The 14,852-nt window shown below is 34.9% G+C and overlaps 1 protein-coding gene across 1 annotated transcript in view; it reads right to left on the bottom strand.

Annotated features, from left to right (window-relative positions):
* Positions 1-14,852, bottom strand: part of MACROD2 (mono-ADP ribosylhydrolase 2) — a 2,068,729-nt gene that overhangs the window by 1,578,881 nt on the left and 474,996 nt on the right. The window contains exon 4 of the mRNA XM_071221798.1: positions 9,083-9,112. Within this exon, the coding sequence (XP_071077899.1) occupies positions 9,083-9,112 (30 nt within the window). The remainder of the gene's footprint in view (positions 1-9,082; positions 9,113-14,852) is intronic.

Below are 14,852 nucleotides of genomic sequence, written 5' to 3'. Positions count from 1 at the left end.
CACAAAAGTATATAGCTTATATTATAGATTTAGTTCACTTTACTTTTTAGCACTCCCTTATTTATGGCACCCAAGATTCCCCACCCCTTTTTTGCAAGCTAAAATACTTAAATTAATTTTTATTATATTTTATCCATTATGTGTGAGTTTGTTATAGTAAAGTTTTCTGATTTCCTCAGTCTACCAGATTTTTAGAATCTAGATTTTTCCTCAGTCTTGCTGGGTCTCTATCCCTCTAATAATACATATGTGAAAAATTCCTTCCCATGTTATCTGTTCTGCAAAGATATCACTATGTTATTTACAAGTTTTAAGACATAATGATTTGTATTATTAATAGGTAAAACACATTTCAATGAACATAGAATATTTCTTCACATAACTCAATGAAAGATTTAGCAAAGATGAGATGTATCCATTTAACATATGTGCAACTAAAATTTTAAAATAAAATGAACTTCAGCTATGAACACTTAAGAGTAAATGCTTTCACCTTGCTTTTCTTCTAAAGGTTGAGCACAATGATCACACAAAGGTTTTGTGGAAGACCCATGAGCTAATAAAGTGAAGCATATGTCAGAGAAAAGAACCAATTATCTTTAATAGTACACAAAATCATGAACCCAAAATGTGATTATTTATTTTAATGAAACATAAAAGAGAGGTTATAGGCAGCAATGCCCATACTTCTAAGTAACCTACCATTTTTATGTCTTAATATTTGACATTAGAAATATATTACAAAATCAATTCATTGTTTTCAATTTAAAAAACTCAATTAAGTATTAATAGTAGTATTCACAATTTTTTGTTCATTGCTTTTCACGCATGAGGTAAAGAGTTCAACATTATAGCCAACCTACTTAAAAACATTCCTAAAGCATGTGTGTCCCTGCTCCTATTCTTAAAAAATGTCAAATTTCATTAACTAGCACATTATCACTTTAAAGTTTGTGAATAGGTTTTTTAAAAGATTTTATTCATTTATTTTTAGGAGAGGGGAAGGGAAGGATAAAGAGAGGGAGAAAAACATTGATGTGCCAGAGAAACCTCAATCAGTTGCCCCTCACACACCCCCAACCAAGGGACCTGGCCTGCAACCCAGGCATGTGCCCTGACCAGGAATCAAACCAGCGACCTTTTGGATTGCAAGATGATGTCCAACCCACTGAGCCACACCAGTCAGGGAAGTCTGTCAATAGGTTTAAACAAGAAAATCAATAATGACAATAATATTTCCATGTGAAAGATATAACTGATTAAATACCTGCAATATGACAAGACAAATGAGACAAGAGCATTCCCTCTTTTCATTTAATTCATGGAATGCAATTTTCTGCATTTCATTTTCCATCTATATAAATAAATGTTGTTCTCTCTATCTCCCAGGATTCAAAAAAATACAATCATTACTTCAAAGAAAACTATGAGATCCTAGCTACACAAACTTTTTTAGAAATAAAAGGTAATATAATTCTTAAAATAATTACTGCATACATCTGTATGTGATCCTCAGGTTAATGGGTATATGCATTTTTAAAAGTTTTATTTTTTTCATTTAGAGATTATCTAAAGATAAAATTATCTTTCCATAGCAAACTGGTCAAACTGAAATATCTGGTAAGAATACAGGATGAGAGATAGTGATAAGTCAAAATTAAAATTAAGTAGCTACTATATGTGATAGAAGCTGCCAAGGCACTGCAGGTAAATAATAAAGTCTCTGTTCTCAAGAAGCTTATGCCCTAATTGAGAAATGCATCCTTTCAGTTTCAATCAGGTGTAGCCAGAATGAGAAGGGCATTTAATCTGCACAGGGCTGCCCCTCTAACAGGATTTCAGATGGGGCAGTTTCTCTTAGCAGGAGGAATAGGTATGTAGTCACTATGATGAATAACGTTAAAATTCAGCTTTAGAATAGAGGAATCATGGTGACAGCAATCACAGCTGAAATAAACAAGGCAAGTCCTTGGAATGTCCATTACAATAGGAAAGTTCAAGCACAGACATAGCCTGGATTTCACACCTCTGTCCTTCCTCCACCCAGACCTATCTGGAAGACTTAATGACAAATGGCAGGCAAGATTAGGGCAACCAGTGCTCGGTCACACTTCTTAGAATAGAACTAGACAAGCTCATGTGGAATGAGGAAAACATATACTAGAAATCCAACTGGTATGGGCAGCTGTAGAGTTGGTACCTAGATTGCAATGCAGGTGAGGTAATTGGGGGAGGAGCTGGTGTTGGTGATGACCACCAGGTTTTGCCCAGGTTGTTCTGATTGAGTGGTGCTGTCCACACCACTAGCAGCAGAGTTGCCTTCTTCCACTCCAACATTGCTTACTCTGTTTTAAGTGGCATGCGGGATGGTCAGAGGCCACTGTTTAACCAAGGTCTTGATAATATGACTGTGGAAGAGGGAGGAAGATGACTGAAGAGAGTAAGAAATCTATAAAATATCTATATCAAACAGTAGGATATACAACTATTTAAATAGGTCATTTTGTTCCACTCCTAGAAAATGCTCACATTCTCCGAGATTGCTCCAGTATCACCTCTTCTGAGAAGACTTTCCTGACCACCCCAAGATGTTGACTTCATCTTCTCTGCTTCATTTTTCCTGTATTAAAAACTCTTTTTTAAAAAACTTTCTAGTTCTTAAATAATGTATAAATAGATATGTATACCTCTAACTGCATCTAGTTGTAAGAATCTTTACTACTTCAATGTCAATACAAGAGGCAATCAATATATGATGCTGACTGAGAAAGAGAAAAAAGAAAAAAAGGTTAAAAAGAAAAGAGAAAGAGAGGGAAGAAGGGGAGGAGAGAGAATAAAGGTTGGTTAGTTTAGTGTGTAACTGATTGCTGTCAGACTTGGCTCCTGGTCCTGCATCCCCCTTCCCCTCTCCATCCTCATATCTGGGTCTCCTGGTCTCATTTAGGGGCCTAACCACCTACAGTGCCCAGGATAGATCCCACCTGAGGCAGTCAAGATTTAAACCTTATTATCTATGGTTTAGCATTATATCCCTTCTTGCAGCTCTGTTCCTAAGACTGGCTCCCTGCCTGACCAACCAGGCAGAGCTCCTGAGTTTTTCTTACCATGTTTCTCTCTCTCAGGACTGAGAGACTATTGCTATTCCCATGGCCGGGACCCCTCCACCTGCTGAGGATGGGCTAGCTAGCCAGACATGCTTGACTACTTGCTTTAACTGGCCATGGTCCCTCACTGATGACCATTATCCTAGATTCCTCCTGGAGTGTCCAAGGCCTGGCCAGACCTCAAGGTTTGACAACAGTGAATCACAGAATCACTGTGGGGATTTTGATCAGTGGAGTGATTGACATATGCCAGGAGAAACCGTTCTGTGCGGGGAGGTGAGGGTAAAAGGGCACTCCACTCTGCCTGTGAATGTTTAAGAAATAACTTATGAAAGCATTCCCACTTACACACACTTAAAACATCCTTTAAACATGTTGTTTTTCATGTTAGGAATTCTTGGTAGCAACTCTGTTTTTTTGTGTGAAAGGAGTACTTTTCAGGATATCTGTTCTGCTTTTTTAAAAAAAAGGAATCTGATGCTTGATGACCATTATGTTGATGTTAAAGTATTGTTTTAGTTTAAAAGACTCATGCAAAAGTAAAAATGCTTGTAAGACCTAAAAGAAGATGGGAATTATAAATGCTCAGATAATTCAGCCAAACAGGAACCATGATCAGTCACGAGGAAAAGCCTGTGTTTACTGCCAAATCAATAGATACACAATAGAGACTAAATTAGTACTTGTTGAATAAATGAACAGAGATAACACTGATGGCACCTCTTGTATCACACCGAATAGTTTTAGGATTTCACTGCTTTTGAAGCACACATTTTGGCACCCCACCCAAACTGCTTTAACACATGCATTGACATTAACAGCAAAAAAGCACTAGGAATTCTCTCTCAAGCAGAACAGTCCAAACAAGAAACGAGAGAGTTCAGAGGAGTGGTAACTAACCCCAGTCCACTGAACCTTGTCAATCTGTGGGCCCACATTAAGAAGCCTTCAGAGGAGGTGAAGGCCAGGCATTCCATCAGGAACTGAGTGTCTATTTAGTGGTATTTGCTTACCCTTAGAATTTTTAATATTAACCTGTCACAGGATCACTTCAAGAATAAGGTGCAGAATTATAGTATTGATACAAATATATGTCATATATATATATATGTATATATATATATATACATGATTGAAACAGCAGTCCTGTGTAGTTATGTGCATAAAAAGCCAACCTAAATTGCCACTCTGTCAGGAAATGTTGCTTTAAATATCTAACATTATGCCTCAGGCTTCAGCACTCAGGAGCCTTGACAGACTGCAAAAGGAAGCAAATCCCATAAACAAGGTTCTGTTTGGCCTCTGTCATCAGATTCTGGTCTTATGTTAGTTATTATGACAATGAAAGGGAAAAGACATTATCCAAAGTAAGAGATTGTAAATTTTTTTCTGTTCAGCTATGTAATGACCTGGAAGGAATTGAGGAATTACCTTTTTAATTATTATCATTTTCTCTCTGATTCTGCTTCTTGACAATTTAAAGCTGACTGCAAAGATTTGTTTTTATTATATATTCTAAAAGTACAACATCATAGAACTTTGTTCATGTAAAACATTCTCATACAGATGAATGAACATATATTTACAATGTAATGTATTCTAAGACAGAACCTAAAATACACAACAAAGGCATGTGAATGTAGGCAGCAAATCCAAAGTACCATAAAACAGTGCCATTGCACAATACACACTTTCAAATTATCAATTGGTCTTGAGATTGGTGAAAACAGGTCAAAGAAAGCATCATCTATATCCCAGCTGCTTGTTTTCCTGTCCTGTTTCATGTTTCATGGTGTAAACAAACTTACCTACCTGTGCATAGAAAAAGCAAACCTGAAGAGCAAAGATATACTTAAAATCACAAAGCAAAGGCAAAGAACCCTAGAATGTGAGTCAACAATCTTGTCCTTTCATTCGACCTTTGGCTTTTATAGTAATAATAATAATAATATAATAATAATAATAATAATGTAGCAATAAAATAAATAAAGCTGATTTCATTTGAGCGCTGTGGCAGAGACAGTGCTATGAATCTCCCACCATTTCCCTTTGGGGACTCTAGAAGCATCCATTTTTCCCAATCTTCCTTGTGGGTGTGTTAAGGGTCATATGCCTGAATTCTGACCCATAAAACATGAGCGGAAGTGATGTAAGCCATTCCCAAATTGGCTTATAAATATATCCCATGAGATCTCCCAGCTCTCTCTTCCCGTGACATCCTGAGCCGCCACGTGTCACGTAGGATATGTAGCTCAAGACACAGAAACAGCCTGGGTCTCTGTGCCACCACCTGTGTGAGAGCCTGAGCAGGAGCCACCCATCCTGCTAAGACGATGGTGTGAGAAAGAAAGAAATCTCACCTTTTTAAGCCACTAAGATTTTTGGGTTTATTTGTTACCACAGCATAATATAGGAGTAATAAAAGGACTAAGTTAGAAACTAAAATGTACTTGTTTTATAAATTAATGTGCTATTCATCTATTATATAGAATATACTGGTAGCAGTGATGGAAGGTTTATAAAAGATTAACAGAAACTCTAAGGTTTTTGACATTATACCATTACATAGGCAATGTAAAGGCTTCCTGGAAGGTAGAATCCAGTCACTACAGACCAGTTACATACTTAAGATACTAGTATATATATCTGCACTTAACAAATCTAGAAAATAGAAACAGAGATGATCCATTTTATCATGCATTTCAACTGAAATGACTAGGTAGTTGTGACCTCATCATCTATACAATGAACTACAGTCAGTGACATTAAGTTTATAGCAAGAGTGAACTCTGGCCCAAAGATGAAAATTCACACCACTGCAGTGATTATTTCACTTTAAAATCAGACCTAAGAGAATTAACGGTGACCACTTTTAGTGGTCTAAAAAAATCTCCTTTTAGGAGACCTCTGTTCTTGGTTATAGGCACTCAAAAACGAACAATAAGATGCTAACATTTTATAGATAATACATTTTTATATGCACTGATTTTGTCTAAACTTCAAGCACTACTTATACAGAACTTTGAAAAGCCCTACTACAGAGCTGGAAAGAAAAACCTACTTAAGATACCATTTTTATGTGTTATAAAATTTTCTTGATCAAATTGCCTAGCCAATCAAATAATTAGTCCCCTTAGAGGCTGTTGAAGGGATATTAATTTAAGTCAATAAAAAGAATCCTTGATTAAATCCAACAGTATTACATCAATTTAAAAGCTCCTTATTGGATGATTATTAGGTTTTACTTCATAAATATCACTGACAGGATTAAAAATATTTGCCATAGAATCAGAAGGCCAAAAATCAGCTCAAAGAAGGCTAAAAATGTTCCTAAAATTTAATTTTTAAATATAGCCTTTCAAAAATCAGACATGTACTTTATGGCAATGTCTCTAGATGTGCATAAATGAATATAAACCTGCCAATGACCTACTTTAATGGATGAAATTACAGCCATCTTAAATACTTTTAATTTACCTTTATGATGATGCTAACTTGCTTATTTTAGAATCCATAAATTAGAAATTATGGCAATAACTGCATTTAACAAAATCAATCATATATATGACCTAGAGGACAGTAAAGTATACATGTCTGGTAAACAGAAAATGAGTTTGCTTATCCTCAATGTCTTGTCATTGCTAAAAATTCATAATATATTTTTTTCACACAGGTTAGAGGAAGTATAAGGAAACACAGGCCAAGTCATTAGAGTTAATTGTATAAACACCAACGATGTACATATATATTGAAACAAGGCAGCTTGATAAGTCTTCCTGAACAATAGCCTTCCTCCCACTCTGCCCTACGTCCTTAAGAAACACAACACTTTTTTTTAAATGTATAAACACATTGATTTCTGGAACAAAACTGTATGTATCCATGAATGAACATTTGATCAAGTTTAAGAATAATTGTGAGACTTCAGGGAAACCTGCTTTTAAAAAAACTGACATCTTTTGGGGTCCACCTTTTTATTATTGGCCTTTTTCCTCCTCTTGATTCCCAAATTTATGATGACTAGGGCTCCACTGGTGATCATGGACCCTGACTTTCATACACTAGGAACGAAAAGCAGAAAAGTAACGGCTTGAGTAACCAGGAGCTCTACCTGGTTGGTCAGGCAGGGAGCCAGTCTTAGGAACAGAGCTGCAGGAAGGGATATAATGCTAAACCATAGATAATAAGGTTTAAATCTTGACTGCCTCAGGTGGGATCTATCCTGGGCACTGTAGGTGGTTAGGCCCCTAAATGAGACCAGGTGACCCAGATATGAGGATGGAGAGGGGAAGAGGGATGCAGGACCAGGAGCCAAGTCTGACAGCAATCAGTTACACACTAAACTAACCAACCTTTATTCTCTCTCCTCCCCTTCTTCCCTCTCTTTCTCTTTTCTTTTTAACCTTTTTTTCTTTTTCTCTTTCTCAGTCAGCATCATATATTGATTGCCTCTTGTATTGACATTGAAGTAGTAAAGATTCTTACAACTAGATGCAGTTAGAGGTATACATATCTATTTATACATTACTTAAGAACTAGAAAGTTTTTTTAAAAAGAGTTAAAGTAACAAGGAAAGTACTACACAATCATTCTAGTTCACATCTACACTACTTTTACATGAAACAGAAAGATATTTCTATCTCCTGTAAGCCACTATTATTTTAGATTTTTCTCCTAAGGGCAACTAAAATGATTTTAACTAATATAATCAATCAGTCAAGCCAGTTTATAAAAATAGCCAAGAACAATAAATTAATTGTCTAGCTAATGTGTCTGTTGTTTAACTTGATGAATTTGTTCATATAGATTCCATTTTAACTTTTCTTTATCTTATCTAGTCAAATTTGTTCAAATACTAGTGTCTTGCAAGAAAATTGACACTACATAAATTTATTTTAATAATTCTTACTTATTATAAGAGATCTAGAGATGAAAATTTACTGGAAATCCAACTAATAAAAAACATTCCCTCTAATTCCCCAAAACACAAAAAATTACAATGAGAAATCCTGTAGATTAATATTTTCTAAAATAATTTATGGAAGAAAGAAATAAATACTCTGCCATAGAATATTCACTTACATGTGATAATATGAACAGCATTTTCTAGTTTAAACTGTTTTCTATTATTCCTATTTCTAATATACTGTTTTTGAAAATCTATTGATTCTTATACAGAAATAATGCTTTACATTTTAAATGCTAAATAAAATTACACTGAAACCTCCTGATGAAGGCAAGGGAGTTTTTTTTAAAGCCTAAAGTTCTGTACAATCCTGTTTACTTCAACCATGTATATGAAGAGAGAGAGAGCAAGAAGGCGAGGGAGAAAAAGTAAGAGAATACAAACCTATATCTATCCAGGTCTTAAATAAAAATGACCCTATTCTATTGCATATCTTTCCCTTTCCTACTATATTAAATAGACTGGGGCTAAGAGAGCTTTAATATTTCAATATGGAAATAAAAATAATAAATAGCTATAAGGTGGTTGTATCAAAAATAAATTCTCAGTACAGAAATCTCTTCCTCATCTCACTTTGATCTCTTTCTCCTTTAAACAGGCTAAAAGAAAATCAAAGTGCCAATACTAATTTATTTTTTATTTTTCATATCAGCAAGTGGCTGATATATTAAGCACTCAGGCTACAGAGTCATAATTTTTTATAGTCATTATGATAAAAAAAGTCTCCATAAGTATTCAGAGTGACTTTGTCACCTGCGATATGTGTTCACTGCAACAGCTTACAGCTGTTACAGCTTATGCCAAAGGTAGAAATACAAAGTTCAACAAGAATAAAAGCTATATTCAACATATTTTGAAGTCAGTTAAAATATTTCCACTATAAATTATTTTCTAGAAGATTATCATTTTTGTGATTGATGATTGTAACTAAATTAATTTTCTTTAAACTATAACTTAAAATCTGTGGTTGTAGAGAAACAAAAATATATTTTAAGTAATGTTCAGGACTTACCACCTCCTCCTCCAAGGAGACTGGCATTTGCTGTTTAAAAGAAAACAAAAGACATTAAATAATATATAAAGACATAATATGCCTGGTAGTTTAATAAAAAGCTAATAATGATCATATCTCATATACACACACACTTTCATATATAGACAGCCTTTATACCTGCTTGATAATGGTATGAAAATTAAAATATTATACTATTTTATCTCCTTTTTCTCTTCAAATAACTATTTTATAATATACTTTCTTCTAATAAAATGAAGTACATATTGTGATCCTTTTATTTTCCATTTTTTATCTAAGTTAATCTTCTGGGTTCTCCATTTTATCAAGTAGAGAAAGAACAATGTTATTTAGACAATTTCAATGATTTCAAAGGACGATGTAACAAGAAAGTATAGTAATTTTAATTAAACACTATCAAATAAAGCTATCTCAAGACACTTTATGGTAAGAACTCTTAAATAATAATGGATTTATTACCTTTAGCATTAATGTTTTATTTAGAGGAAAGAAAGAAATTTTACTTTGTCAAGCAATATTTTGACATTTCGTACCCAATTATCCATTATTCTGGCACACATATCTATAAAAGCCAAATAATAAGCAAAATATAAGATAATTCCATTTTTCCTTTTATTGACTTTATTTGGGTGACACTAGTTGAAAAATTATTCAGGTTTCAGGTGCACAATTTCACAACACACCATGTGTACACTCACTCCATTGTGTGTCCACCACCCAGGTCAAGTCTCCATCCATCACCATTTACCCCCCATACCTTCTTCTACCTTCCTCATGCCACTCCCCCAGCAATCACCACACTGTTGTCCATGTCCATTAGTGTTTTCTTTTTTTTATTCTTTCTTTTTTGCTCAATCACTCCACCCACCCCACTCAGCCAAATGCCATTTGGATTTTTTTTCAAGAGGTCCAATTTTCAGAAAATTCCATAGCTGGCTTCTGCTGAAGTATTAAGCAACCTTATGCCTATGTTTATCTAGTCATTGTAACAGTCAAAAAAGAGAAGTCAATATAAGGGCACTGAGCTGTATTCCATGAAGTTCTTATGTATCACAAGCATCATCTCATGCCATGGAAGGAAGGAAGGAAGGAAGGAAGGAAGGAAGGAAGGAAGGGTGGTAGGGAGGGAGGAAGGAAGGAAGGGAAATCCTGTAACTATATAAAGAAAGTATGTGGTAACCACATTCCTTTCTTTGTAGAGAATCCTGAGCTACCGAAACATTAAAGAAGTCATTTAGGCAAAGGAGTGGGGGGCTGTAACTTGAATTTAGGATGCCGTCCATAGGACCAATCATTCCACAATTAAGAGAAGCTAATAGCAGAGTGTTAGTGATTTCATCAATAAAAAATTGGATCATTTTAAAAGCAAATGCCCATATTCTTATTTCAGTGAGGTTAAATATGTGATGGCTTGTTAATTATTGCAACACTAAAGAGAATAAATATCATGAAAGATGCCTGGAGAGCAAATGCCTGTGCAGGCTTTTTTAGTATTCAGTTCTAGAGCATTAAATCTTGTTTTGTATTCTCTTTCAAGTACAGGGTCATCTCATTTGCTGCTCCTGCCTTACTCTCGGTGCTTTTGTCACAACATGGACTAGCAATCCCATTATTCAACCATAAACAAAACTCACTTCTGATGTCATAAATTCTCTGCCACCCTATCACCTAAGGTCTCCAAACCCCTCTGACTCATAGTAAGAAAGTATATAGCAGGGACTTAATGTCCTGCTCCAAATCTAACTTTTTAATTATTGAGAGGGTAACTTGTTGAAAGGAGCATGGGGAAAAAATGTTGCAAATTCTACTTTGGTCCCATACTCCTTATTACATAGGGAAATTTCATGATCAACCTATGTCTCTTGGCTACTCAAACATTTTCTAAAATCTTAGCTACATGCATTTATAAAGCTGCATGACATTTACCACTCCTATGGATTTTTTATTTTTATATTTGACTGAGAACTACTTCCCTATCTATAGGTTTTCTGGATCCTTGAAACTCCATATGTTATCCTCCAATTTTCAAATATTTCATTTATAAAGAAAAAGGTATTTCCAATAACAAACAACGACAATCATGAATAGTAGCTTTTCACTCAAATTATCACGTTCAGAAGCACAATATAGCCTACTTTCACCCAATGTTGTACTTGATGAAGGTGGAGGCTGCCTGTTTTGAGAGCATAGCCGAAGGCCCATCTGTTTAATCAGGCACTTATCCAATAGATGTGGGTGGATGAGTGGGAGTAGGTGTAGGAACTAGAAGTCCAGTCTGGAGAACCAACCATCAAGTCAATTTATGTCAGATGTGTGCTCATGTTTAGACAAGCATATCTGGTCCTGTATTAACCTCAACATAGAACTGTTTTAGAAAATTGTGGCATTCTGCATAATTTCAAGTGCATTATCATTCATGTAGTAGAATCTTAATCTAAGCTGCTTAAATATAGTCAAAGCAATTCTAATAACTGTAATGGATAATGCTTTTTCTAAACAACCCATCAAATTTAAATCTATTTTATCATTTCTGTTTTCTAAAAACAAAAAACTAAATATTTTCTTTATTAGCAAGAATATCAAGGCAATTTTCTTCAATAAAAATAGGCAAATAAAAGTGAAACTTTATAAAGATTTCTAAAATTACCTTCAAAAAGCACACTGTACACGATATAACTGATTCTCAACATTTATTGGTCTGGTGGATTAGTATTATTTCTTCTCTTTACAAAAGTTGAAGTGACTTTTGTGTGTCTAAAATTAATAATCATTTAATTTCTACCTGCTTATCTCCAATAAATTGAGGTATATCCCAATTAGATAGAAAGCCCCTAAAGATAAGGTCTGATTTTAATAGTTAAGCCTGCATCTAATGAACTCTCAACACATGTTTTCTAATCATGAGATAATACATAGGTTTAGACCAATTTCTTTTTTTAATTTATTTATTAATTTTTTCAGAAAGAGAGAGAAAGGAGGGAGGGAAGTAGAAGGGAGGGACAGAGGGAGAGAGAGGGAGGGAGAGAGACATAGAAACAGAGAGACAGAGAGAAACACTGACTATGTTGCTCCACTTAATTATGTATTTTTTGGTTGCTTCTTGTATGTGCTCTGACCAAAGATGAGAACCACAACCTTGGCGAATGGATGACACCCTAACCAACTGAGCTGCCTGTCCAGCACCTCCAGTTTCTCTACTGATGTAGAAGAGGTTTTGTTTGGTTTTGTAGAAGAGTTGTTTGTTTTTTTACTAAACTGTGTGGAAAGAGCAAACTCTTGTCCTTTTTCATCCTGAAAAATTAAGGGCTATTAAACAAACCCAAAGTGTATTTGGAAATACTTAGTGATTAAAAATGTATGAAATATATTTGTCTCTTAAGTCCCTTGCTAGAGAAAATTTTGGACATGCCTCACATTGTCCCTAGAATCTCACAGAAAAGAAAAAAGAGAAAGGAAACAAAGAACACTTGAAGTTTATGAGCATGATGTCACTGCTTCTAAACGAATATTTTAAATTATCTTCTCTTCACATGTTTACTAACAACTCTCTACCTGCATGCATATTTTCCTAAATAAAACGCCCCTTCTATTACTAGAGAAGGCAGAGGAAAAAGTCACACTGCACTAGTTGTCTCAAAGATTGAGTCAATGAGAAACTAAAATGAGCCATTCCAAGTTAACAACTCCGTGCATTGAACTTTTTCCCCTACCCCCAATGACAATTGAAATGACTCAATGGTTCCACTGTTTATATAACAAAACAACATTAAATACAAAATGGGAAAAAGGTTACCTACATCTGATTTCAAAATGGCAAGTATAGAAAATGTACTTATCATACTCTAAGCAAAAGGTTAATTATTTAAATTTTATGAGAATTTGGTTTTTTCCCCATATGAACTCAGTTTGGAAATTTTTAATTAAAATTATCAAATTTCTATAAGTTAATACTCATTTTGAAAATATCAAAACCAAAAAATCAAATAGAATGTAGAAATCCTTTTCTTCTGAAAATTAGCCTAAATAAAAAGTGACTGTGGCAGTTTTAATAGTGTCATTATTTTATTTTTGTCTCAAAATACAAAGAGGATATTGTACTACTTCTTCCTAAAAAAAAAAAAAATCTCTTAAAGATCCTCTGTGTGTAGTGGGGGACGGTGAGTATATATTTTTAAGAACATAATTATAGCCCTGACTAGTGTAACTCAGTGGATTGGGCATCATCCTGCAAACTGTAAGGTCACCAGATCGATGACCAGTTAGGACACATGCCTGGGTTTCAGGCCAGGTCCCCAGTTGGGGGTGTGCAGGAGGCAACCTATTGATGTTTCTCTTCTACATCAATATTTATCTTTCTCTCTCCCCCTCCCTTCCCCTCTGTCTAAAAAATAATAAATTTTTTTAAAAAATAATAATAATTAACAATGGATCAAATTATAAAAATGAAATTAGTATAAGTAATCTTCTATTACTGGAAGTTTGTATGTGGAATATATGGCATAACATTAGAAATGCACAGCAAAGCTATAACTTATCAGACAACTACAGCCCTTCTCTTCCAAAATCTCAAAATCATTTTTAGTCTGTACAGGGTAATGAAAAAAATAGTGAACAAAGAGCCAGGTAATCTCTGCTTTAATTCTGCCCCAGTTACTAAACAGCTAGATAACGCAGCCAAGGCATAGTCAACTATCTAACCTTCTTCCATCAGGAAATCTAGAATCAATCAGGTATGGAAACAGGTTTCAAGCAAATCTAAATCCTAATTAGAAGAGACTGCACCTCTGATGTGAGAAAGATTCAGAGGCTAAATCCAGGCTCAGTGGAAAAGAGAACTATGATCAATTAATGATGTCAGTCAGAGTCAAGAGTGCAACAGGGAGAATCCAAACGGGAGCACACGTGCCATATACCGGGGGCCATTAGATCAGACGCCTTCTCTCAGATTTGACGGATTCTGATGCAATGAAATTCTATTCGGTAAGGTTGAAAACAAAACTGCTAACCTAACACATGCCAGCATTGTACTTTAATGTACCTAATAATTCCTGCAGTTTATGAGTATAAAATAATCCAGCCTGTGAAATAATAAGATCTGGGAGAGGTAACCCATATTGAGTATGAGCCAAATTGGACTGATAAGTATTTGGAACTATTTTTTTATTCCACTCACCTAGTAATTTCTATTATCTCTACAGTAATTATTTGTTTTCCTACTCCACTTCTACCCCCACCAAGTACTGTCAAACAAGCAACACCCTGGGGGGCTAGTCTTTAAACATTGATTAAAACTATTTGTGCAGGGTTTTTGTTTGCTTGTTGTCATTATAATATAAATTATAGTTGTTTCTATCCTAACAGGTTCCTGACCCGCTAGCTTAGTTTATTTATTCTGCTTTCTTATTACAACAGAGCACATAGGATGTCAAAATGATTGTTGGCAAAAACTTCCCCTGGAGCTCTACTGAAAACACCATTTCATTCACAACATGTTATCTATTGTAAAACACAAAAAAGCCAATATATCAACCTTTAGTATGGCCCACATTATATTCTCTACACTTTTTAAAAAATTTTTATTGTTATTCAATTACAGTTGTATGCCTTTTCTCCCCATCCCTCCACCCCACCCCAACCAAACCCACCTCCCTCCCCCATCTCCACACTCCCCCTTGATTTTGTCCATGTGTCCTTTATAGTAGTTCCTGTAATCCCCTCTCCTCACTGTCCCCTCCCCACTCCCCCCTGA

The sequence above is a fragment of the Desmodus rotundus genome, chromosome 6 (genome assembly GCF_022682495.2).
Source record: "Desmodus rotundus isolate HL8 chromosome 6, HLdesRot8A.1, whole genome shotgun sequence".
NCBI classification, from domain to species: Eukaryota; Metazoa; Chordata; class Mammalia; order Chiroptera; family Phyllostomidae; genus Desmodus; species Desmodus rotundus.
The sequence above is the reverse complement of the archived record's forward strand: the minus strand, read 5'-3'. Positions and strand labels throughout refer to the sequence as shown.